Source organism: Ostrinia nubilalis, chromosome 5 (assembly GCF_963855985.1).
Source record: "Ostrinia nubilalis chromosome 5, ilOstNubi1.1, whole genome shotgun sequence".
Lineage (NCBI taxonomy): Eukaryota > Metazoa > Arthropoda > Insecta > Lepidoptera > Crambidae > Ostrinia > Ostrinia nubilalis.
This window is the reverse complement of record NC_087092.1, coordinates 12,555,957-12,579,842: the sequence shown is the minus strand read 5'-3', so window position 1 is coordinate 12,579,842 and position 23,886 is coordinate 12,555,957. Positions and strand designations below refer to the sequence as shown.

The window sequence follows — 23,886 nt, the reverse complement described above, 5'->3', positions numbered from 1 at the left end:
ATGGTTTGTTTTCAGTTGGGTATCTACATTTGTAACTAGGTAATAACTTAGATAAGTACTTACCTGCAAACTTGACTGCCTCATTTACGATAACACCCACGTAAAACGTCTGTTGAAAAATTGAAGAACAGTCTGCCATTTCTGCCAGCGATAAACTTTAACGGCTGGATGAAAACCGATGTTTTTGTTATTGTCGACAAATCTGTTTACGAAATACGGATAGTTGTGTAATATGAGATCTGTTGACAAAAACGAATTAGTTCAACAAATCGATACTATTTGTTTCAAATTCAATTCAAACAGTAAAATCAATCGAATTTTCTGCTTCTGACACATCCACTTATTGTCGTGTGAAAATCATGATCATGTGCATATTTCATACATTTCAGTAGGTATCATTTTTTTGTGGTTTAACACCCACACGCGTCTTGAAATTACCATAATAAAAGTGCCGCATGCCTATTGTATTACGATTACGAATGAAACATTTCATAAAAAATGTGTAGAATACATTTGTTTTAGTCGACTGAAGAAAAAGAGAACTTGGTTTTCAGTGGTCCAAACTGTAAAATATTGATAATTGTGCTGTCATCGCGTACTGAAGACGGTATCCTAGGGAAAGTGGACTGTAATCTAGCTACTGCAACCCCGGAGGTTCTTAGTAAGAAAAATAACTTTTTGCAAACAAGAGTTTTAATATCTCCATATAAATAATATCATACATGTAAATCTTAGGACTGTACATTTTTACATGTTCTGAATATTTTTGTCAGTAAAGTGGCTTATTACATAACACAAATTTTGTTTCTTAATCAATATTGCTGGCATGCTTATATAGTTGGGGAAACGGATTTCACAGACTAACGGCCGGTGATTCAATTGCTACATTACTTTAAGTTATTATAACTGTAGAATAAAATTGGACAATTTATAAAATGACTGACATTATGTTCTTCTTTTGTATGTAGAACAAGAAAGATTGGATATAAAGTTCTATGAAACGATATCGGAGAATAGATTCAATTTAACCTCAGGTAGATCTGAATATTTTGGACATCTTTGAATATGTAGGTAGACTTTCCATAATAATCATAACAATCATCAATAATCATAACAGTTTGTTTTCTAATAAACGCTACACGAGTGCTGTACGCCCTTTTATACATTTCCATAAAAATTCGCGTGTGTAACTTTTGTCAGCAATGACGATTAAAATTACAGGGTGGCCAGCAATATAATTAAGTTTAGAATAAAACACAATAAACCATAAAACATAAGTAAATGATAAAAGGTTTGTTCAATTGCCATATTTACCTGTTTGCACAGCTGGGTGGTTTCACCAATTCGTTTAATTTACCATACCTATAAAATCTAAGTGATATGTTCGACAAAACTTAAAAAGTATTATTACATAATGTAAAAGCACTGAGTTTTTTAAATAACTAAACCTAACATTCAAGAGAAGTAAAAAAGGTATGTAAATAAGCAGCCATAATATCCGAAACATCTTAAAAATGTTACAAAGAAACTTAGAAAGAGACACCTATCATTACAGAACGAGCTCATAGAGCGCTGCCTCTTTCACTTGTGCACGACAAAAATAAGTGAACAATAATAAAATACGAAAAATGTAAGTGATATGACTTTACGTAGAGATAATTATCATAAGGCCTTATGTACATTTAGCACAAAAAGCGAATGACCGTTTACTTACCTTTAGAATTGTTTATCCATCCATTTATTAATACAAAAATATATACATACATACTTGCATATTCAATTATGTGTAGTAAAATATGTTAACAATATCAACTTTAAACATAGTGTTATGAAAGTGTTAATCATATCTATATACATTTATACATTTTCGTTACGCAAGTCGGGCAAGATAAAAAAATTGCATTGATGGTGGATTTATTACAATTCTTAATAGGACACGTAACACACCGGATCTGTTGTATACGGGAATACTTGGCTACACACATCGCGATATCGCGAATCTTCGGGTTATCGCAATGTATATGGCCCAGGTGTGAGAAAGACCTCGCCCTTTTTGGCGTTTCTTCGGCAGTGCACTATAATTGGCTGAAGTGATAATGATGACAGCTCCGGTGGGTTTCGGCCATAAATGTGATGAAGAATATTGACTGAGCACATAATTAATCTAACAGGTACAAAATAACGAGGCACCATGTGATGTTTGACCGAGTATCTTTTACTATTCTATTATTTATATTAGCACTAAAGATTCGAGTTTGTGTAAATCAGTTAAACTTTAAATAAACTTTAATTTAGTAAATAATGTAAAAATTGCTTATTTTGACTTAGACTAAACAAAATATGATAAAACTAATCAAGCATTACACAAAATACGTCATATACGAAATAGCTGAAAATTCGAAAAGAACATCAATATGCATATTGTTAAACAATATTTACCTAATTATTATTACGCGTCAAATTGAGAACCTTCTTTTTTAAGTAGGTTTATAATATCACAAAATTAAACCACCAGCACTGGTTTCGCCATGACTTTTAACTAAAATTATTAAGCCAAAATTCGAGGCAAATAAGTCTTGTAAAACGCAGTCGAAATTGCTAACTAAACTACTAATAATACGTCAAAAATCAAAGTAAAAATTAGAAATTGGTAATTTTTGCAAATGTTGCAATAATGCTTTCATAACTATCGAATTAAAATCTCACTGCAAACGGCAAATATGCGTTAAAAGGCACAAAAATTACAAAATTTAGGTAACCATTTTTGCACTAAAATCATCACACTAATATTGAAACTGATTTAGATTATACTATTTTGGTTTCGAGGGGCACGGCGGAGCGGGGCGATGCGGTCTCGGTACTGATTCTTCGTACACTTCGTCGTAAAAACTAGAATTCATATTTCTACTGTAAATGCCTTGGTTGCTCGCTTCCCCGATCTCGCTGTAGAAGTTGCTCGCGGTGTCGTTCACTTCATCGTAAGTGACTTCACCTCGGGAGGTAGACGCAACACTGCCCCCATAGTTGCCTCCATACGCTGCATAATTACTGTAGTCTACGTTCTGATATTTTAATGCGGAGTAATTCTTCGAATTCTCCATCGAATCGCTGAAATTCTGCAGTTTTTCAACCTCGTCTTCGTACTTCGGCACGTAAATGTTTTTCTCGTAGTCGTTTCTCGTCTTCGCGCCGGTCGGCGTCGACAGCTTCGTGTAGTAGTCCTTCGTCTCGAGAATGAACTGCTCCTGAGCGGGATTCATCTCGAAGTTGTTGTAGATGGGAATGTCTTTGTACCTATCGTTGGCCGCGTTACTGGCGCCAGTAACGGACGTAGATCGCGTGTCGGCGTACACGCCGCTATTCGAGTAAATGTTTTCACTGTTTGTGTTCTTAGATCTGAGATTCAAGGATTCGGAGATTCGGTCGTCCAGCGACATATCCGCTAAGGACGAGACGACGGTTGATTCGTTGACGTTTCTTTCTAGAGAGAGAGCGTTGCTATTCGCATATGTACCGGGAATGGTCCCGTACGCTGACGTGTTTGGGAGAGAGTTGTTTCTGTTGTTTGACGTCATGTTATTGTAAATGTTGGTGCTATCTGAGGTGGACGATGTTGTAAAGCTATTGGTTGAGTATCGTTGAGATTCGTTGGCGGTTTGGTTGGTGTAGGGATGTCTATCGTAGTTTGGTCTGCTGGTACCTTGCGCGGGCCAGAACTGTGAGGTGTCGAAGGGATCGGGCTGCGCTAGGGACAGATGGCTGCTGCTAGGCAGGGCTAGGTTATCTAAGGACTTAGCGCCGTAGAGATTCGGGCAGTGAGGCCCGCTTTGGCTGGAGGTATAGGACGGAAGACTTTCGATGCTTGGCTCGCCCCAACTGGCTTCGTGACCTGTAACAGAATAAAAATAATTATGTAAGTAAAATATATACAGGGTGTCCCGTAATGTAACGTCAAGCCGAAACTGGGTGTTGAGGCAAGTTATGCTGGTTATCAGAAAAATATTAAAAAAAATCTATGTGGCATTTTGTCAAAATAATAGGCATTTAAATAAAAACAAAAAATTCTACTCCCGGTGACGGTCTTTTTACTCGTGTTGCCACAAATCTTCACTTTTTCCAAATTTTTTTTTTGTTATGTAACCCTGAATAATGCTTCTCTAAATTGTTATCAAAATTACAAAACCAGCTGCTCCAGCTTGGATGAAAAAAATACATTATTCCCAAAAAAATTTTCAAAATAAAAATTTTGCCTAGTTTAAACTGACTGTACTGAAAAAAAAATGTACTACGCGAGTGTGGCAAGTGACGTCATAATTTGGCGCATTTAGTAAGGATTCCAAAATGGTATAACACTTGGTAAATTCTTGCTGTAATTGTCGACAATTTTTGTTTTTTTTGGAAATAATCCCGTTTTTAACTTTATCTACCTTGGTTAAAAATTATTATTCTAATGTGCCCAAAATTCAAGTTTCTGGCTTAAGTGAGGTGGAGAAGCCATTTTAAAAGGTATGAGCGGGACGGAGAGGGCAATCTTACCAAGCAGGGATGTTATGGATATCCGTAACCATAACCGAAACTATCGGATATCCGAAATAAAAAAATATCCATAACCGTAACCGAAACTGATTCAAAAGTTACGGATAGTTTCGGATAAAGGCGGAGTCTAAGGGTACAATTCCAAACTGCAAAACTCTATGAAATCTGCAGTACACACGCCGCAGCTGCAATGCCGCGCTGCCGATTTCATAGAGTTTTGCAGTTTGCGGTTGCAGTTTGCGGTCTGCGGCCCGTCTTGGAATTGTACCTTAAATCTTAATATTTTTTACCAACTTGTCTGGCATTCCCTGGCACCATCTAATATGCCAGCCTGTTTTACCTTTATCATACATAGGTGTCGTCTTAGTTGGTACATAAAGTAGCTATGTGGGTCACGCAGCATCTTGCTATTTGAATTATACCTACATTTTTGAAATTCTAATAATTCCGTATACGAAATTATCCGAAACTTTCAGATAATCTGAAATGATTTCATACCCGTGACCGTATCCATAACCGAAACTTCATATCCTTATTATCCCTGTTACCAAGTACAAGTGCAGGCAGAGCAGGTAGTAACGGCGCGCACGCACGGGTGACTTTTGTCACAGTATGTCAACTACTAATTATTGTCATGGTGACAAAAATTTCTGTGACTGACTGTACGGTAGTCAGTCACGGAAACTTGAATTTTGGGAACATTAGAATAATAATTTTTAACCACGGTAGATAAAGTTAAAAACGGGATTGTTTCCAAAAAAACAAAAATTGTCGACAATTACAGCAAGAATTTACCAAGTGTTATACCATTTTGGAATCCTTACTAAATGCGCCAAATTATGACGTCACTTGCCATACTCGCGTAGTACATTTTTTTTTCAGTACAGTTAGTTTAAACTAGGCAAAATTGTTTTTTTGAAAAATTTTTTGGGAATAATGTATTTTTTTCATCCAAGCTGGAGCAGCTGGTTTTGTAATTTTGATAACAATTTAGAGAAGCATTATTCAGGGTTACATAACAAAAAAAAAATTTGGAAAAAGTGAAGATTTGTGGCAACACGAGTAAAAAGACCGTCACCGGGAGTAGAATTTTTTGTTTTTTTTTAAATGCCTATTATTTTGACAAAATGCCACATAGATTTTTTTTAATATTTTTCTGATAACCAGCATAACTTGCCTCAACACCCAGTTTCGGCTTGACGTTACATTACGGGACACCCTGTATATAAAAAGTTATTACATAATGACTTGTAAAGGGCTATGTTACCTATTTCGGGAACATCAATAGGCTCGTCCAATAAGGACACGTTCTGGCTCACAGGTTTCTTCGTGGGTGATGACAGTTTCGTAGATGGCGGAAGATCCAAATCAATTAAAAGATCTTCTTTGACTGAAATGATAAAAATATTTCATATTAATTATAATGTCAACAAAAATCATAATATTTACAGTTTCATTTTATTTTACGCTACATAAAACTAGCAATCGCAAGAAACAACAATAGAATGGAATGGAATGTTTCGATGAGACAGCTTTATCGTAACTTATTTATGTATTTCCATTCTCGCAATAAAAGTGTGAATTAGACTACCACGTACAGCAACTGCACATAAACTTATGAGCAAATACCGTCTGAACATTGTAAGAAAACGGATTCGATAAATTGTTACCGCAGGGCGTCATAAGCAGTCTTATATCCTACCTAACTAACAGTAGTTAGCTAACTAACTGAAACTAACCTTGATTCAAACTCCTAGAGTACGCGTCCCTAGCAGAACGCGTCAGCCCTAACCCTCCAAGCGCTCTATCATTGACCAACTTGTTGTAGTCCAAGTGTTTGCCCCCAGTGTTACCGCAGGGCGTCATAAGCAGTCTTATATCCTTCCTAACTAACTAACTGAAACTAACCTTGGTTCAAACTCCTAGAGTACGTATCTCTCGCAGAGCGCGTGAGCCTTAACCCTCCCAGCGCTCTATCGTTGACCAACTTGTAGTCCAAGTGTTTGCCCCCAGTGTTGCCCACGCGCATAATAAGCAAAGCGGTTTAGCATATTATACTGAAACTAACTGAAACCAACCTTGGTTCAAACTCCTAGAGTACGCATCTCTCGCAGAGCGCGTCAGCCTTAACCCTCCAAGCGCTCTATCGTTGACCAGTTTATTGTAGTTGAAGTGTTTGCTCCCAGTGTTGCCGCCGCGCGTCGAAGAAGGCTGCGTGGATTCGATCGTGCGCCGCTTGCGTAAGACCACCTCCAAGTCGTCCGACGAACCGTTGGGGGTTATTGATGCTGTTGAATTTGTTGATGCTGTAAACATGAGATTTTTTGTTTTAAATGGAGGGCAAATTAATTTATTTAGGTACAAATTGAGTATAGGGTTTAACGCTTAATTCAGTCGGTGCCTGAGATATAGGAGCGGCACGAGAGGGTGTTTTTGAGACGTCTTCTTCTTCTTTGGTTTATGGCGATGAACTTTGAGACGTCAAAATTCAGTGAGACTTCAGTGGGTCTAGACAAAGTGCAAATTATAATCGCAAACCAGTCGAAAAGTGGTCGAAAAGCCCCTTTTTTGTATGGAGTTTTGACGGATTCGATTTTCGATTCGATCAAAAAGTGCGTTTTGTCTAAGGGGGCAGATTTGCATGCTATGTCAAGTCATATGTCAATGTCACCCTTCCCGTGCCGCTTCCATGCCTCAGCAGTTAGTTTTTAATTTGCTGTAAGCATTAATTTTAGTAGCTTTAAAATTATTCAATTTAGTTCATGAGCTAGTGACGTCGAAGGTTCTTTTTGCCATTTAAAATCTATGGGAGAATAACAACTACATACATGTTTGTTTATAATGGAAAAATTATAAATCACAGTGATTCATGTGAATGTTATCTGCACTTAATCTTTATCTGAGAGAAACACAATGTCAACATTACTCATCTGTTTGTTAACGATAATACGAAATATTTCAGGGGTCGCGTCACGCCATTTTTATTTTTCAGGAAAAATATTATGAAAAGAAATTTACGAACATAACACATAATATTTATCTTCAAAAAGGCCTTGCATTGTCTTACAGTTTCATGAATTTACAATATTAAATATGTGTATTAAGTATCTTGGGAAGTTTTCTAATTTACATAGTAAGTGCGTATTTTACTTTGTGTTTATTTTCAATTGCATGACCAAAACTTAATATTCAAAAATACTTTGATTCAAAATCATGCTTACTTTTTAAACCCTAAAAAGTGTGTGACTAAAATTTTCGTTTTTGGTGTCTTCCAAGTGGATCAACTTTACGTTGATGATATCATCATGTCTTAAAAGGCTGTGACTGCTGTGAACCGATTGACACCATACATACATTAAGGCTACTTGTACACGAAGTATTTACTACACTTCGTAGCATGGGACTTATATGATACCCACAAAGTTTCGCTTGTAGCACTTACAGGGCAGATATGTACCATCCTAGACTGCATCCCACTTAACATCAGGTGCGATTGTGGTCAAATAACTGCCTTGTTATGCATAAAAAAAAAGATCTTTGTTTACATCCTTTTTGAAGCTATGGATGCAAACTATCAACCAAAAAGGAGAACTAGAGGTGCAAAAGTGGTTGCCGGATTGGTTTGAACAGTTTGCAAGTCACTGATTTGTGTAAGCAGTAGAAAAAGTGAGTTAATAAACTCAATTTTTTTTTCACTGATAAGATCAAACATTATGACAAACATCCGACTCTCGGACTTATTAGCCACTCCGTACGACTTGTCCGTAACCGTAAGTCCAGTGTCTCATATGCATTTTTCCTCATGGTGGAAACCCAGCCTAAGGATTGCAAGCAATGTTTACTTATGTAAAGCATGTGTGGGATATCACGTTCACGTCACAGTCGTGCCCATTGTATGACGCCATACATATTCAAGCAGGCCCGCCATGTTTATTCAGGAGACCATATAACTCAATTAGTCACTGTACGCTATCGATAACACATCTATTTACAAGATTAGCGGCACTCAATGCCAAGCCAAAGTGACGCTGTAAATGCTGTAATTCTATAGTAAATACAAGGATTAAGATCGAAATTCGCATGACGGTTATGGTGACTTTTTAGCTTGATTGTACTAGAGTTTAAGTTATTAAACCTTTATGTGGTAATTTGTAATAACATTCTGCTTCTAAGTCCATATCCATTTGTATGAGCGTGCGTACTCATTCTACTTGAATACTAGACGTTGTCTAATAGCAAGAAGTGTTATTTACATGTTTGTATTATCACGTGTATTGTTTCAAAACATTGTACACGAATACCACCAACAAGGTGAAGTCTTGTAAGAATCCTTGTTACTGTATTTATGGCTCAAACTTGAAACTAACATAACATGACATGTCAATTGTTTTTATGTTACGTCTATTATTACTTATTTTAAGACAAGCAATTTTTTTAATGTGTATTCTAAATAGACGCGATAAAGCTTATTACTCTTTGACATTAAGACTTCAAATTACGATGTCATAACATTAGACACTGACTGTACTAGCGACTGAAGCATTAGAAGACTCTTAGGCTAAGAACTCACGGCACGATTTTCACCCGCGCCCGCGGCGGTTGTGGAATGCGGTTTTATTTCAAAACTCACGGGAGCAGTTATTTGCGCGGTTATTTAAAGAACTCACGACGCGATTTTCAACCGCGCCCGCCGCGGCTGCGGGTGAAAATCGCGCCGTGCGCTAACACAGGTACAAAATGGTCGCCCGCCGATCGGGCGACTTTCGCGCGGGCGAAAACTGCCGAGGCTGCGGTTACCGCGGCCCGCGCGATTCTACCGCGCCCGCTGCGGGCGAAAACCGCGTCGTGAGTTGTGCATTCGTTTTTACATAAGTATCTGCATTCTACAGAAGCTGCGGGCCCGCAACCGCCGCGGGCGCGGGTGAAAATCGCGCCATGAGTTCTTAGCCTTAACCAATGAAAGTAAAAGCAATTGCGTACTCGCACCTATGAGGTTTACGATTGCTGTAAAAGGAACACTGACGATACCCTTGCATAATAATGGTGACGATTATGGCAGATGGCAGTACAGTTCTTGTAATAATGTTGTAACTAACTCTAGTAAACATAGTACGTATATTCTTTAGCTTAGGGCTTAGCTAATAAATAAAGACATGTATCGTTTTCAATGTCTCGTTTTAAGGTCTCTTATATATAAGATAACTATATTCCCACTGCCGTATAAAGGGTTAATAGTTCTAGCGCTGCCACTTTTCAGTTATTATGACTAGAGTATCAAAAAATACGAACCTTTGCGCACGGGAGAGTCCGTTTGTGGCTTTTTGCTCGTCGGAGTGTGCTTGCTCTTCCCTGACGCCACTAAAGTGCTGTAAAATAACAATTATTATGAAAAACATTTGTTCTAATATCTACTAATAAATTATACCGCAATACGATGTGCATGTTTATTGTTCATAAAACAAAATCATAAATGTATGGTATTCGAAGTGTATGTTTAATTGTTTATTCAAAAATTTATAACATTGAGGTATATGTATTTAGTGGCTGCTGATTATGTGGGAAATACCGAAACCACTAATTGGATTGGATTATTTTCCTCCTTCCATAATAATTTTCCCTGTAAATTACATAAATATTTTGCCCACAAAATTCAGATACGGTTTATTTTTATTTGGATAAGGTGTAATTATTTTACCTGGGAAAAAGTCCGACTTCCAATGTCCGTTGGTTCTGCCCTTTCCACCAGTGCAGCTCTTGTCTCTTGTCTATGAGAACAATCGCGTCTCCCGACTCTATGGTCATTTGACCTTGTCTTCGGTAGCTGTAAAACAATAAAATTGCTAAAAAAGGCTATAAAATAAATTAATTACTTCATTTGAACATTTATCATCATGATCACGACAGATAATTATTCGAAAGCGCGGTATTTTACTACAAATGTTAATAACCATGAAATTACTGGAAAACGCGAATCGTTTTTGCTTTCTACACGATATTTTAGCATTTCATAACAAAACTGGAGTCGGCATTCATAAATAATTAGATTATGTATTATGATATCGGCAATTAAATGCACGCACATAATTGACATAATAGTATAGTAATAGTTATTAACGTTATGATAACAAAGATAACATTGGATTAAAATGCTATCCTCATTATAATTTATCTGCAAATATTTAACTAGATTTTTTTTTATGTCATTAAGGCCAATATAAATTGTAGAATCGATTTGTAAAGCGAAATAAATAGCCAATTTGTTTATGAATCATACATGACAAGGCATACTTGTCAATAATAAATCAATCATGAGATCAAATGTATTATGGTATAGATCGTTTCATCCACGAAGACGCGCCCCACCACTCTTCGCTAATGGTTGAGTGCTATCGGTACATGCTAAATTATCCATGAGTCCACACGCACACTACAATAATGACGCTCGGATTGCTCGGATCAAACACCCCGCACCCCGCGCTTCCCTCGATCAAAAATTGGGGGACGCGTCTTTGTGGATGAAACGATCTATACAATGTAGGGCTATTATACGGTTTCTTTGCAAAATAGCATCTATTACAACTGTATAAGATGCGTCAATGTTCTTACCTAAACACCGCGATGGCCGTCTCAGACTTATTGGTGTCCATATACCGCATGATGCCAGCGAAAGTCGGCCTCTCCTTAGGGTTGAGGTCCCAGCACTGCATCATTAGCATGTAGTCTTGTAGATCTTATAAGGTCTACCTACATTAAGCACAATAGTGCTATTATCTGTACTTACCTAAGCGCCGCGATGGCCGTTTCAGACTTGTTGGTGTCCATATACCGCATGATGCCAGCGAAAGTCGGCCTCTCCTTAGGGTTGAGGTCCCAGCACTACACCCTAAGCGTGCAGATCTAATAAGATCTACACAAAGCACAATAGTGCTGTTGTCTGTACTCACCTAAGAGCTGCAATGGCCGTCTCAGACTTTTTCGTGTCCATATACCGCATGATGACGGCGAAAGTCGGCCTCTCCTTAGGGTTGAGGTCCCAGCACTGCATCATAAGCTCGTAGACCTTATTGTGCTGTCGTCTGCACTTACCTAAGTGCTGCGATGGCCGTCTCAGACTTATTCGTGTCCATATACCGCATGATGCCGGCGAAAGTCGGCCTCTCCTTGGGATTGAGGTCCCAGCACTGCATCATGAGCATATAGACATCGGGCGGGCAGGCGTTGGGCGCCCTGAGCCGTTGACCCTCGCGCATTATGAGGCGCAGGATCTCTGAGCCGTTCAACCCTGCATAGAAAGAAACGTTGGGTTAAGGACTATTTTCGTATCGTCAAATGACTGCTTGCCGAAGATTGGCGTATTGATATTTATTTCAAAAACTAACAGTTTAATGTGAAGATAGAATATATCTTTTGAAATCAGCCCTCATCATGAAAGTATTACAGACTTCAATTAAGTAAGTCTAATTAATTATGTTCAGGCCATACAAAAGTAAAAAAACACAACATAAATTAAAAGGAAATGAATATTTGATACCACTGGAAATGTAAATCAACCTACATATTTAATTTATTTTAGTGAACTTGAACATGCAACAGGTCAAGGTCAATGGAATATTTATAAATTGTCAGTGTTTTTTTTTAATAAATAGAACCATAAAAATAAATCATTTGAATTAAGGTGCTATCGTGATACATATTAAATCTTTTACGAGATCGGAAGTGCACATATTAGGTGCGGTCATTGCCTGGCCTTCGCGCATTATTCGCCGAAGTATCTCTGACCATTCAAGCCCGAAGGAGGCCAAGTGAAACATTGAATTTTGTGTAACGCATGTCAGTGTTACAGTAATACAATCAAAATTGCATATTTTGATAACACAGATTAGGAAAAAAATACATAAATGAGTAGGTACCTTATCGCTCATCAGTTAATAATCAGTAACCTTCAACTAAAGGAAAACTATTCTAAATGCAATCTGAAGGCTGCATACTTGTAGAATACAGAGAACTTTTTAACCATGTGATAAGACTATGAAAATATTTTTGACAAAATCAGTACAGTTTTTTACTTTATGCGACACAAGCAAAAAGCGCTATTTGGCGCGATTCAAAATTATGTTTTTAAAAGAATCGCTTGTCGCCGCTGCAACTTGAAATCAAAGGAATCAGCTTTTTTAGATCATGACCAGTCACTTGCTAGGGAACCTAAAGATATCTTTCATTTGTTCAGATCATACTTACAACTCTTCAATATTTCTTCAGAGCCATCATCTGCTACTGACACATAGTAATGGTAATGCTCGCATGAGATGTGTCTACAGACAGCAAAAGGTACTAGATATTCTTACCCATCCAAGGTTCCTCCCCAAAGGTATACATCTCCCACAGCGCGACAGCAAACATCCAGACATCTGACGCGTGCGAAAACTGTCGCGTGCGCAACGATTCAAGCGCACACCACGGGAACGGAACGCGACGTCGTTCGTTCATCACGTAGCAATCGTCAGCGTCAGGTAACGATGATGTGTCTCAACAAGGGGCAAAAGTAGCTTTTGCTATATTCTTACCCATCCAAGGCTCCTCCCCACAGCGCGACAGCAAACATCCAGACATCGGACGCGTGCGCAACGATTCAGGCGCACACCACGGGAACGGCACGCGAAGCCGTTCGTTCATCACGTAGCATTCGTCAGCGTCAGGTAACGATGATGTGTCTCAACAAGGGGCAAAAGTACCTTTTGCCATATTCTTACCCATCCAAGGTTCTTCCCCAAAGGTGTACATCTCCCACAGCGCGACAGCAAACATCCAGACATCTGACGCGTGCGAAAACTGTCGCGTGCGCAGCGACTCAGGCGCACACCACGGGAACGGAACGCGTCGCCGCTCGTTCATCACGTAGCAATCGTCAGCGTCAGGTAACGATGATGTGTCTCAACAAGGGACAAAAGTACCTTTTGCCATATTCTTACCCATCCAAGGTTCTTCCCCAAAGGTGTACATCTCCCACAGCGCAACAGCAAACATCCAGACATCGGACGCGTGCGAAAACTGTCGCGTGCGCAACGATTCAGGCGCACACCACGGGAACGGAACGCGACGCCGTTCGTTCATCACGTAGCAATCGTCAGCGTCAGGTAATGCACGCATGAGACCGAAGTCGCCGATTTTTACCTGATAAATTATTAACATTTTAGCAGCTATAAGCATTAACTCGGATCGGGTGAGGTACGCGTGAGGCCGAAATCACCGATTTTAAATTGGCAGAAACAAATGAGAAAACGTCAGCATAGAGAATATGAGGCTAAAATCACAGATTTTATTCTAATTTCAGAGGGTAATGGTCTGATCACTGATTTTTATATTAGGATTATTATTTGTATAGGAAGTGTTAATGTAATAACTAAAGGATGGCATGTTACAGCAGACAATGGCACATCAAATCAAACACTGGCATCTTATGCAGACATAATATTTTATGTGATATTGTTACAAATATGAGTTAATCATCTGATGTTCTGTTGATTTATTTATTTTAAATCTTTAATGCACTGCACACACAAAAAAAGTGGTACCTACAAGAGTTGATGGTATTTCTTTTTGTAATGTAAAAGATTAGATTTCCATCAAAAACGAGTGTAAAACCCTAGATTATAGATTGAAAGTAGATAGTATTACAGTTATGTAAACAAGCCTTGTTTTAAATAAATAAACAAAAAGAAACAGTAACTGTTACTGTATGTATGAAATTATTACATGTGAATTATTATTGCAACTCTGTTGCAAATGTTGCAATTTCAGGTATAATTAATTCACTCACTCACCAGTTCTAAAGTAGAAAGCAATATATTTCTGCAGGCCAGATCTCTGTGAAGGAATCTATTTTTTTCTAGGTGTGCCATTCCAGCTGCCACCTGGGCTGCCCATTTTGATATGAAGTTCAATGACACTTTGCCATTTTGAGCTCTTAGATAGTCCAATAAAGCTCCCATAGGAGCAAGCTCACACACCATCATCAGAGGATGAAACACTACCCCATGAAGTTTGATCAAATTCAGGTGCTTCAAACTATGCATAGCCTCGACTTCTCGCCGAAAATCATCATAAATGCCAGGCTGTGAGAATGCATCTGCTTTCAATACTTTTACTGCTACAGGTACAGGTTGAGCCCCTTGGCTTGAAACCTTCCATTCACCTCTTTTTACTACTCCAAATGACCCATTGCCTAGTTCATTATGCAATCTGTAACAAAATGTAATATTGTTTCACATATTATGATTTCTTATGCAGTTGTTTTAACTTTTATCTGTGTATTTTAGAAGTAAATCATGTACACTAGTCAGAATTATGTATTTATAAAAATATCTCACTCATACTCACATAATATCTTTTTCTAAAATTATGCATGTTGTTCTTGTCTCCTCTTCAGCAGCAGGTTTCAAAGCTAAATCGGTCTTTTCTCTAGATATCGAACTTGAGGATGAACCAAACAGTTTGTTCCAAAACTTGCGATTCCAGAGTTGCAGCTTTTTCTTTCTCACAGCATCTAGCAATCTACGTACTCCTGGCTTACTAATGCCAATTTTCTCCAAATCTTCTGCATGCACATAGTCAAAGTGAGCCAATCTTGTGATCTAAAACCGAAATACATAACTGCATTACAAAAAAAATCCATTGCATCAAAGTATGTAATTAGAAACTACTTTATTTACCTGCAACTGATCTCTGATTGGTAAATAAAACTGTTCCAGTTGGACATGTTGGAGAATTTCACAAAGCCAGTCCGTGCCTGACTCCATCCTATTATGTTAATTCACGTGTAGAAAAGATAGAAAAGGTAGCATCTCAAGCAGGAAGTTATGAGTTACGACTGCGGATGATGGGAGCACCTTTTTAAAAACAACCACGATCTCTTATGACAAACTAATCGAATACACTTCCACTAAACAATTAACCTTTAATTATTAAGCTAGCAAAACAAACTTTTATCAGCTAAACAACATCGTATTTAAATGAAATTCACAAAAAACAAACGGATGCATTTCCCAAGAATTACTTACACTGACGTTTAGTAACACAGACTAAAAATATATACAGCTGTCACTGTCAGGTTGTTTTGACAGATCACTGAACAGTCCGAATCAGTGCAGAGAAGCATTTTGGTATTTTCATTTCTCAATAGAAAACACTGGCTGATGGATGGACGAATAAAATATTTTGATATTGTGATGGCTTTCACTACACTGTCAATCAAACATTCTTGGAGAAAATTGATTGCTTGTGTATTTATTATTTATTTCTAAGAATAGAGATTTCTACTTCATACTCTAGATTGCAGAACCTGTAAATAACTATAAAATGCAGAACTTTTCGGATGAAAGCGTTTCTCCAATAAAAGTTGTAGATTTTGGTTTTGTTCGTGTGGATACCGAAGCGGAGAAAATCATTGTAGTCGAAAACTCATCGGATGTTAGTTTTATTTACCTACTCCAGCGTTACATTTTAATGAATTTAAAAAGGTAATTTATTTTATTGCTTTCAATTAATGTTTCTGACTTGTGAATTAATGAATATTTTACAGAAAGTACTATCATACCGCGTGTCTTTGATGTATATTTTGAATAGCATCGATCGTGTATTTAATTTGACGATTACTTCAACTCCTGTAAGGCCAGGGGATAGTGCAGAAGTTAGGATTTTGTTCAGACCCCGGTTGTCTGGGCAATCGTATACAGACTATTACGTGATAGAAGATACTTCTGGAAGTATTTATAGACTGACTATCGTTGGAAAATGCTTTGGTAAGATTCTCTTTAAAGAATAAGTAAGTATCTTGACCTACATAAACCGATAACTCCATACTTCAATGCACCACCTTACTCCAGGCTCCAAATGTTGACTGGGAGAGTATGCCATAATGTGGCATTAGTTCGTCTACGAAGTAGGTAAATGTTATAATGTCCAACTTAAATAGGAAAGTTGTAATAAAGTTATTTTGCTAAGTTTGTATGTAAAGTAAGCTCCAGATAAAAAAAAAACACTATTTTGAGTATGTTATCATTTCATTTAGGTCCAGAGGTGTATCTTAGCAAAAGGAAACTTGTATTCCGAGTTTGTAAAAATGTATCGGAACATCGAAAGGCCGTGATAAATATAGTGAACCGATCGGCAGTAGAGACCACGTACCAGTGGCTTTTGCCTTTGGGTGGACAAGGCTACTTCCAGGTTAGAAATGTAGAATGCTCAGGTCGCTTTTTACGAAATAAACACCATTTGCATTGATTGAAACCATTCGAACCACATGAAGATGAGGTGATACAGCTTGCGATTCAATGATCCACATCGTCTGAAATTGAAATAGGTATATCGCGGTCGTACTTAGTCATTTGTATATCATGAGTAGGTATTTCCCATGATACCTGATGATGACGAATGAAACTTGCTGATAGACAAGAATCACGTAGAGTTGTCACTTGTGTGACTCAGTGACACGGTATTCGGGCAAGGCAATATTAGTGTTCGAGTGATTCAAACTATAACAGATAAAATAATAGTTCGTAGTTTAAATTACCTACTTTTCATTACATACTTACTGACCAATCTGCTGGTTGTTTCCAAACAGATATCCACCGGAAACTGTGGGCTTATCAGGGCTTACGAAACCATTACGACGACTGTAATATTTTCTGGCACCGCGCTCGGAATTTATACGGGAGAACTGGTCTGCCTAGTTTTGAATCAGGTAAGAAGGTTCACCTTTCAAGAAATGTTTTAGACCAATGTAGGTATAGATCTTTAAATCGTGTCGAAAATATGGTTCATATTTCCAGGAACCGCTTTTCTTGAACGCTCTAGCTACAGTAGTCCTACCAGGCAATCCTCTCTTCAATATCAACGACCATGTCTTCGAGAAGAATTGGAAGCGCAAGAGTCGCTTCACTCACCTCATGGAGAACAGTCTCAATCGGCTTAGCTACATTCCATCGGCGTCTGTGTTTGAAAGATACCTGGATTTCGGTATGGGCAGCGTCTCTGATATCACGAGGAATATATCGCAGACGCTGTGTGTTACAAACCACGAGCAAGAGGAGGGTTACATACAGTGGATGCCAGGTTCGTGTAACTACTTTAAGGCCCGATTCGACCAAACTTTTATCTGCGAATAACTCCTGTTAGGTATTACTGGCACATTGACAGTTGATATGGGAAATAAATGTTAAAACTGACGATTTATTCTGAGATTAATATTTACTCTTGTTTGGTCGAATCCACCCTAAGTGTACCTACCTAAAAGGAACTGCCATGCCATGATGCCAAGTGGAAAAAACAAGAGCTACGAAATTGTAATCTACCTTCCTGTTTGAGCAATAAAAAAGAAACGTACGACGGGCTACGTCTCAGATGTTTAATTAGATAATTCTCATGCGTCAAAGTCACACACAATTGCAACTACACAATCTCGTTGGCCAGATGGCCTACATAACGAGCAGTCGCATTTGACCGACAAAAAGCAGATGTAAAATATTTTTAGATCACATTCTCGTTGCAGATCCTGATAATATTTTTATAATAGATCCAATTGACACGGTAATCCCACCGAACGAGTCTAGACTGTTTACTGTGAGGTTTAGGTAAGACTCTATTTCCACGTTTCATGGAATTTTAAGATTCAGTAGGAACACCACATAAGTTTTCATAAAATATTTCAGGCCTAAAATAGTAAATGAGGTATACGGCTATCTAATATGCGGTGATTTTCAATACAAGAGGTATGATGATAGCGAAGACACGAGCACTGTCAAAATGAAGCACACTTGGTTCCGTATACCTTGTATCGGGAACACTTGGTCACCCTGCACAGAGTGGACTACAGAGTGGGATTGCCCAATAGAAGTGGTCCTCCCACCCACTGTGCCAGCAAGAACGACTTTCACAAACTTTATGTTGGCTAATAAACTTGAGATTCCTATGTATTTTAAGTTTGAAGCGCCTTACAGCACGTGAGTTATACTTAACGCCAGTTACAGTTCCTATCTAGGTACGAGTACATCGTCAAATTATACGAAATTAATGTTATTTTTCAGGAATTTTGTGGTTTTACCGATGTGCGGCATAGTTCAGAGTCGAGGGTGGCAAATAATATCAGTCGCGTTGGAACCGAAGTCTTTCGGCGATTATTATGAAACATGGGACCTAGTCATAAACAAAGTTCAGAAGGTAGGCACGTCAAACCAGCTGTGCTTACGGTAATCAGTTTTTTTTTTATGACGTTACGACGTTCTTCTGCAATTATTGGCTCCATGGCTGGCATTGGCTTATGAGTTTTTTTTATGCTAATTACTTGAACATTATCTTACGTAGTTGTACTTAATAGAGCATTTTGCAACTACACTGGGCTTTATTCTGATGTGATGTGGCTCTACACATGCTTCTAATACTTACCTCATAAGGCCCGTATCTGCTTCTGCGGCAATGCTGAGATCAGTCAAGTGGAGGTGATGTCCCACGGGTACAACCCTGCCACCCACGCCATGTACGAGTTTCCACCTACCGTCACTGGCTGCACCAATTACTGCACCGCCTACTTGCACAACATCACTAGGATGGAGATTCAGTAAGTTGCTTTACAGATAGCTATCATATTCTTTATTCCACCTTCTTCACCTAGGTTACCATATTTTACTATTTGTATCATTATTTCAGTATCCGAGTACTAAACAGCGTTCCTTGGCTGGGCGGCGCCAGCTCGGGGTCATTAGTTTTACCACCAAAAGAAATAGTGCGGTATCATTGGTGGTTCTTCCCTAAAACTCCTAACAAGGTCTACGAGACGACTGTGACCTGTTCTTGTGTCTGTTTGATTAACGGGAGGTTAGTTAATTTTCGGGTTGGACTTCCCAATAGGATTCATTTACATGAGTCACTAAACATCTAACGAATACCTACATAATACCTACTTGCAGGCCTGTTGGAGAGCCGACAGAAATCTTTATCCATATCACAGGGTTCTCTGAGCTTCCAGATTTAAGGGTATAGTTTGACTGCTGAAATAATTTGGCTTGATCATTCTTGCCGACTCTGATTATCCTGTCCGTTATTCCAGGTTCTTCCGAAATCAACAAACCTTCACGATATCGTGGTTGGAGAAAACTTAATGTTCTCAGTTACCTTATACAACTACGGGTCTTGTTTCTTCACCTCTAAGCTGTTTCACCTTATAGACGGATTAGAAGACGACTTCAGTGGTGACAGATTTGAAATAGACTCTACTGTAGTAAGTTTTGAGTTGGAATTTCTCTGTAATAGTAGAAGGTAGCAAGTATTATCCATTACTTTTTTGGACTGATGCACATTCTAAACCATGGTTTATTCTGAAAATTATCGTGATATATTCAACAGAATAGTTTGAAACCCTCTAACCACTGCGAAGTGAAAATGACTGTGACTCCCGATGGAGCTGGCCCTCGTCAGATTGACATAAAATATACGGTGCTATTCCGTACTGAACACGACGAGATAGAAGAAATACAGCCTATAAAGAAGACCATTTGCACGATTTGGTATGACGGCATTTATCCAACACCCAAGGTATGGATCGCATACTTATAGAGAAAGTAAAATTGAGAGAAAGAAATGTTTATGGTTTTCGGGTTATGGGACCCGGGACTTGTCGTTCAAAAACTACAGCCGAATCACTTATGTGTAGAGTCCTCAGTTTTCTTTGTTTACAGGTAAAACGTACAATTTCTGTAAAATGCCCAGTAATATTGAGCAACCATTGCGTTTGGAATATCGTAAATGTTAACGAGTAGGTAAAATTTAGAAGTTTTTCAACGAACTAGAATGATGAATAAAAGAATTCTTATATAAATGATTAACCATTACAGACTAAACAAAGCCTTCGAAGACTGCCGGCCTAACAAACCCCTCTCCGTAAACATCTTCGCCCCTGACTTATGTGTGAGGACAGGATTAGTGGAGTTCATTTTCGTGATGGGATGCCTTTACGCGGCCCCAGTGCCGTGGAGTCTGCGCAGAGAGAAAATATGCGACTGCAACATGATCGAAGTCCAGACCGGCATATCGACGTATGAAATGAGACATAAGTGCATACACAGACCGCTGGTTGAGCTGACACCGCTGAATGGCATGATAACGGTACATCACTAAACTATTTTGCATTACCTAAGATTTCAACATAATAATCATTTCATCATTCTCAGCCTACATCAAATTATGATAGCCTGATCCTTGCTTAGCAATTTTTTGCTCTTGACTTCCAAACCACCAAACATCAAGCCATCGATACATACAAAATCTTTATCTCTCTATCACAATAATGAGGTAAACGTGTATGCGACGGTAGTACTCAAATCCTATTTCATCATCATCATCTCAGCCATAGGACGTCCACTGCTTAACATAGGCCTCCCCCAATACTTTTCATGTTGCCTGGTCGACATCATAAAGGTAGCAGGAAGGCGCTGGACGCAGGCCGCTACCAACCGGGCAAATCCTGTTAAGATGGAATAAATTAATCTAATAATGTTTTTCAGCCTGAAATCCCAAACCTCCTACACCTAAAGTTCAACTACCACTTAGAGGGCCAAAACACATTGTGTTACATTATGACGTTGCCAAACCAAAGGACCATCTATCTCTACATAAACATGTACGCACATTTGAATACCAGAGGCATACTAACGCCCCTAAGGAGGCCAGTGGGAATCACAGAATATTTAGCTGTGCTGGATTGTGGAAGAGTTCCTATTAATAACCTTGATCCAGTGATCAGAGTAAGTTAAACCTTTAACAAGATCGCTTTAAGGCTGTGGTCTCCTATAAACGGAAATTTACTATAGAAATATACTGATGTGGTATCTTTGTCTGACGCTGACACGTACGCCGCGTGTTTAAAGACCGTAAGACCAACAACTGATTGAAAGCAAAGCCTGACTGAAGCCTCTGCTTTCTAACTCAAAGAATTCAGGTCAAAGAAAGTATTTTCAAGTCCGCATCAATGTCAAATATCTTCGTCCAATCGACCTTTTGCTAAGACCAAAATTAAATTAGACTTCACATCGATTTCAGATCGTGTGGCTCTACAACCCTACAGAAGTGTTCACGACTTGGCGACTCTTACGGGGTAACACGATATCCCCAGATTCAGTCTTACGATGTTTGCTATACTTCGCCGAAGTGCCGCCCTTGGGAAAGCTGGCCATACCCTTCGCCTTTATGCCCACTGAAATGATTGATTATGAGGCAAGCTAGAACTTTTCTATTTATCGTAAAGATGGCACATTAGACTCCCATTCATAGCTGTTAATCTATGTAGATGATCTTCTACTGCTCCTTTGGATATGACACGGTCAAGATTTTGGTGACGGGACAAGGCGGTCTCCCAAATTGCGTAGAGACAAGGCTGGACATTCCTACCTACATTCAAAAGGTCATTAGATCTTCTTTCAGAGATGATGTCGTAAGTAATAAAATAAAGTTATTGGTGAACTAGTCTTAACCAGTGAATAGTTGTCAAGGATTCTTGGTTGTTGCAGATTTACTTATCAATGGAGCATATCACTATCCCGCCAATGCCTACGCATTCATTGTCAAGGGATATCATTGCTCTATGCAACAACACTGATCATATCATGCGGTTTATTTGGTTGCCGTAAGTGCATTTATAACAACATCAAACTTAAATTGCGAATTAGCGCTTTATGAACATTAACTACAAAGTATTAATATATTTGTTTAGGGAAAGAATAGCAAATATTCTGAACATCGTGATGACACCTTGTTGGGGTGTGATTCAACCAAAATGTAGCGAGTGGATAACTATGACGGTTTATACCTTGCAAGAACCAGCAACGTTTACGTAAGAATACATTAAATTATCTAGTAGACCTAAAAAAGATTTCGTAAATAAGATTGAAATCAATTACAGAACAACAGTGGCGTGTGAAATATTAGATTTGACTGAAAGAAGGAGGTATCAAAGAAACGAAATGCTGAGACGAAGCAAGATTGAAAAGTGCAATCAGGAATTTATTATTATCGAAGAAGGATTATTTCATCCTGTAAGCAATTATATTAAAATTCAGCAGTCCATGTAGTTCATGTATTTTAAGCTGTTCTTTATCTTTTAGGGCATAAATGATTTCCCTCCATACGTGGAAGATATCGAGAAACCACAACCATATTACTTGTCTATGACAGTGTCAGTATCATCTAAGGGACAACGTGATGGCTACCCCAGAATGCTGTTGAAGCAAATGTGGGAACAGGTAAATCAATACAAAAATAATGCAACGAGAGTGTGCGGCTAAAATATTGATACTTATGTGTCGTTATCATTTAGCGAACGGGACATTTTGTAATAAAATGGTAAAATTTTTGGAATGAGGTTTTTCGCGTATGAAAGATCCGCTAGATGGCGGGACGTGGATGTGGGGTCTGACTGCTGCCTGATTGGTGGATTTTGACATATCTGTCAATGTCATGTAAAAAATAACCAATCTTGCAGCATTTGGACCTTGCGTCTACGTATTGCCATCTGGCGGATTTTTCATACGCGAAAACCCTCATTGCCGAAAAATAAATTAAGAACGATGTTTAAAAAGTTGAAATAATATAAATGTGATATTTCAGACCCCGCCGTATGATTTGTTATCGTCTGACCTCAACGACTATGGGGGAGGGGGAGAAAGAACCACGAGTGGAAACAACATGACCATGAATGACATTATCCGAATCATCGACGGGATATTATGGTAACCATCGCTATGTGCCCGGCATTTTTTTTTTTAAGATGTCATCGCCTTATTTCAATGTATAATCTGTTTTCAGGGATGCACTGCATAGCAAGATGTTCAAAAATCAAATAATGTTTTACTCCAAAGAGGAGATTCCGACTTATCAACAACTTCTCAAAGTTATCGAGACAGACACAAAGTCGAGGCTAAGCAGACGGTACGAAAAATATTTTTCTTTTTTCTAAATTTTACCGTTTCTTTCCGAAAATTCGACTTATTTTGCTAATTCCTTACCTATAAGAGATTCATGTATTGCTTTTGCCTCTAAGAGTAGAATATTTTGCTACAAATGGGATTATTTTTTCAGAGTAACATCGGGCATATGCGATGCGATAGTCAACAAAGCAATATTCCACGTCTATAGCCTTAACCCGAAGCACGACGTTTCCATATTAGAAGCAGAATAACACTATGATGATTGTTAAGTTTTGAAGAAGCTGCTATTTGATGGCTGCCTCTGACTCAAGCCCTAAGAATGGAAGAAGTCCCAGCGAAATATTAACTTATTTTACGTTAGAATTGATAATTTGTTATT

The 23,886-nt window shown here is 38.5% G+C and overlaps 2 protein-coding genes across 2 annotated transcripts; one reads left to right on the top strand and one right to left on the bottom strand.

Annotated features, from left to right (window-relative positions):
- Positions 1 to 675: 675 nt before the first annotated feature.
- LOC135071959 (activated Cdc42 kinase Ack) lies at positions 676 to 15,594 on the bottom strand. Its single transcript, XM_063965862.1, has 10 exons — positions 15,246 to 15,594; positions 14,914 to 15,167; positions 14,358 to 14,775; positions 13,506 to 13,707; positions 11,623 to 11,818; positions 10,232 to 10,357; positions 9,826 to 9,902; positions 6,615 to 6,842; positions 5,804 to 5,926; positions 676 to 3,889 (listed from the first exon to the last, which is right to left on the bottom strand). The coding sequence occupies exons 1-10, from the start codon at positions 15,330 to 15,332 to the stop codon at positions 2,811 to 2,813; spliced, it is 2,790 nt and encodes a 929-aa protein (XP_063821932.1). The 5' UTR covers positions 15,333 to 15,594; the 3' UTR covers positions 676 to 2,810.
- A 208-nt stretch (positions 15,595 to 15,802) lies between these two features.
- LOC135072145 (cilia- and flagella-associated protein 65-like) lies at positions 15,803 to 23,883 on the top strand. Its single transcript, XM_063966097.1, has 25 exons — positions 15,803 to 16,002; positions 16,115 to 16,334; positions 16,604 to 16,758; positions 17,156 to 17,275; positions 17,364 to 17,646; positions 18,083 to 18,164; positions 18,243 to 18,533; positions 18,618 to 18,750; positions 18,984 to 19,147; positions 19,237 to 19,404; positions 19,497 to 19,563; positions 19,637 to 19,807; positions 19,933 to 20,121; positions 20,265 to 20,341; positions 20,421 to 20,691; positions 21,090 to 21,329; positions 21,625 to 21,798; positions 21,872 to 22,015; positions 22,092 to 22,207; positions 22,295 to 22,414; positions 22,484 to 22,616; positions 22,686 to 22,823; positions 23,188 to 23,309; positions 23,386 to 23,508; positions 23,659 to 23,883. Exons 1-25 carry the CDS (start codon positions 15,892 to 15,894, stop codon positions 23,756 to 23,758), a joined length of 3,912 nt encoding a protein of 1,303 aa, XP_063822167.1. The 5' UTR covers positions 15,803 to 15,891; the 3' UTR covers positions 23,759 to 23,883.
- Positions 23,884 to 23,886: the final 3 nt, after the last annotated feature.

Excerpts from the sequence above, each read along its gene's own strand:
- LOC135072145 (XM_063966097.1), top strand. The coding sequence starts at position 15,892 with ATGCAGAACTTTTCGGATGAAAGCGTTTCTCCAATAAAAGTTGTAGAT. Across the intron at positions 18,165-18,242 it reads CTGTTTACTGTGAGGTTTAG|GCCTAAAATAGTAAATGAGG; the intron begins GTAAGACTCTAT and ends AAAATATTTCAG. Across the intron at positions 19,564-19,636 it reads CTGAGCTTCCAGATTTAAGG|GTTCTTCCGAAATCAACAAA; the intron begins GTATAGTTTGAC and ends CCGTTATTCCAG.
- LOC135071959 (XM_063965862.1), bottom strand. The coding sequence starts at position 15,332 with ATGGAGTCAGGCACGGACTGGCTTTGTGAAATTCTCCAACATGTCCAA. Across the intron at positions 9,903-10,231 it reads GAAGTCGGACTTTTTCCCAG|CACTTTAGTGGCGTCAGGGA; the intron begins GTAAAATAATTA and ends GTTATTTTACAG. Across the intron at positions 5,927-6,614 it reads CTCTAGGAGTTTGAACCAAG|TCAAAGAAGATCTTTTAATT; the intron begins GTTGGTTTCAGT and ends TTATCATTTCAG.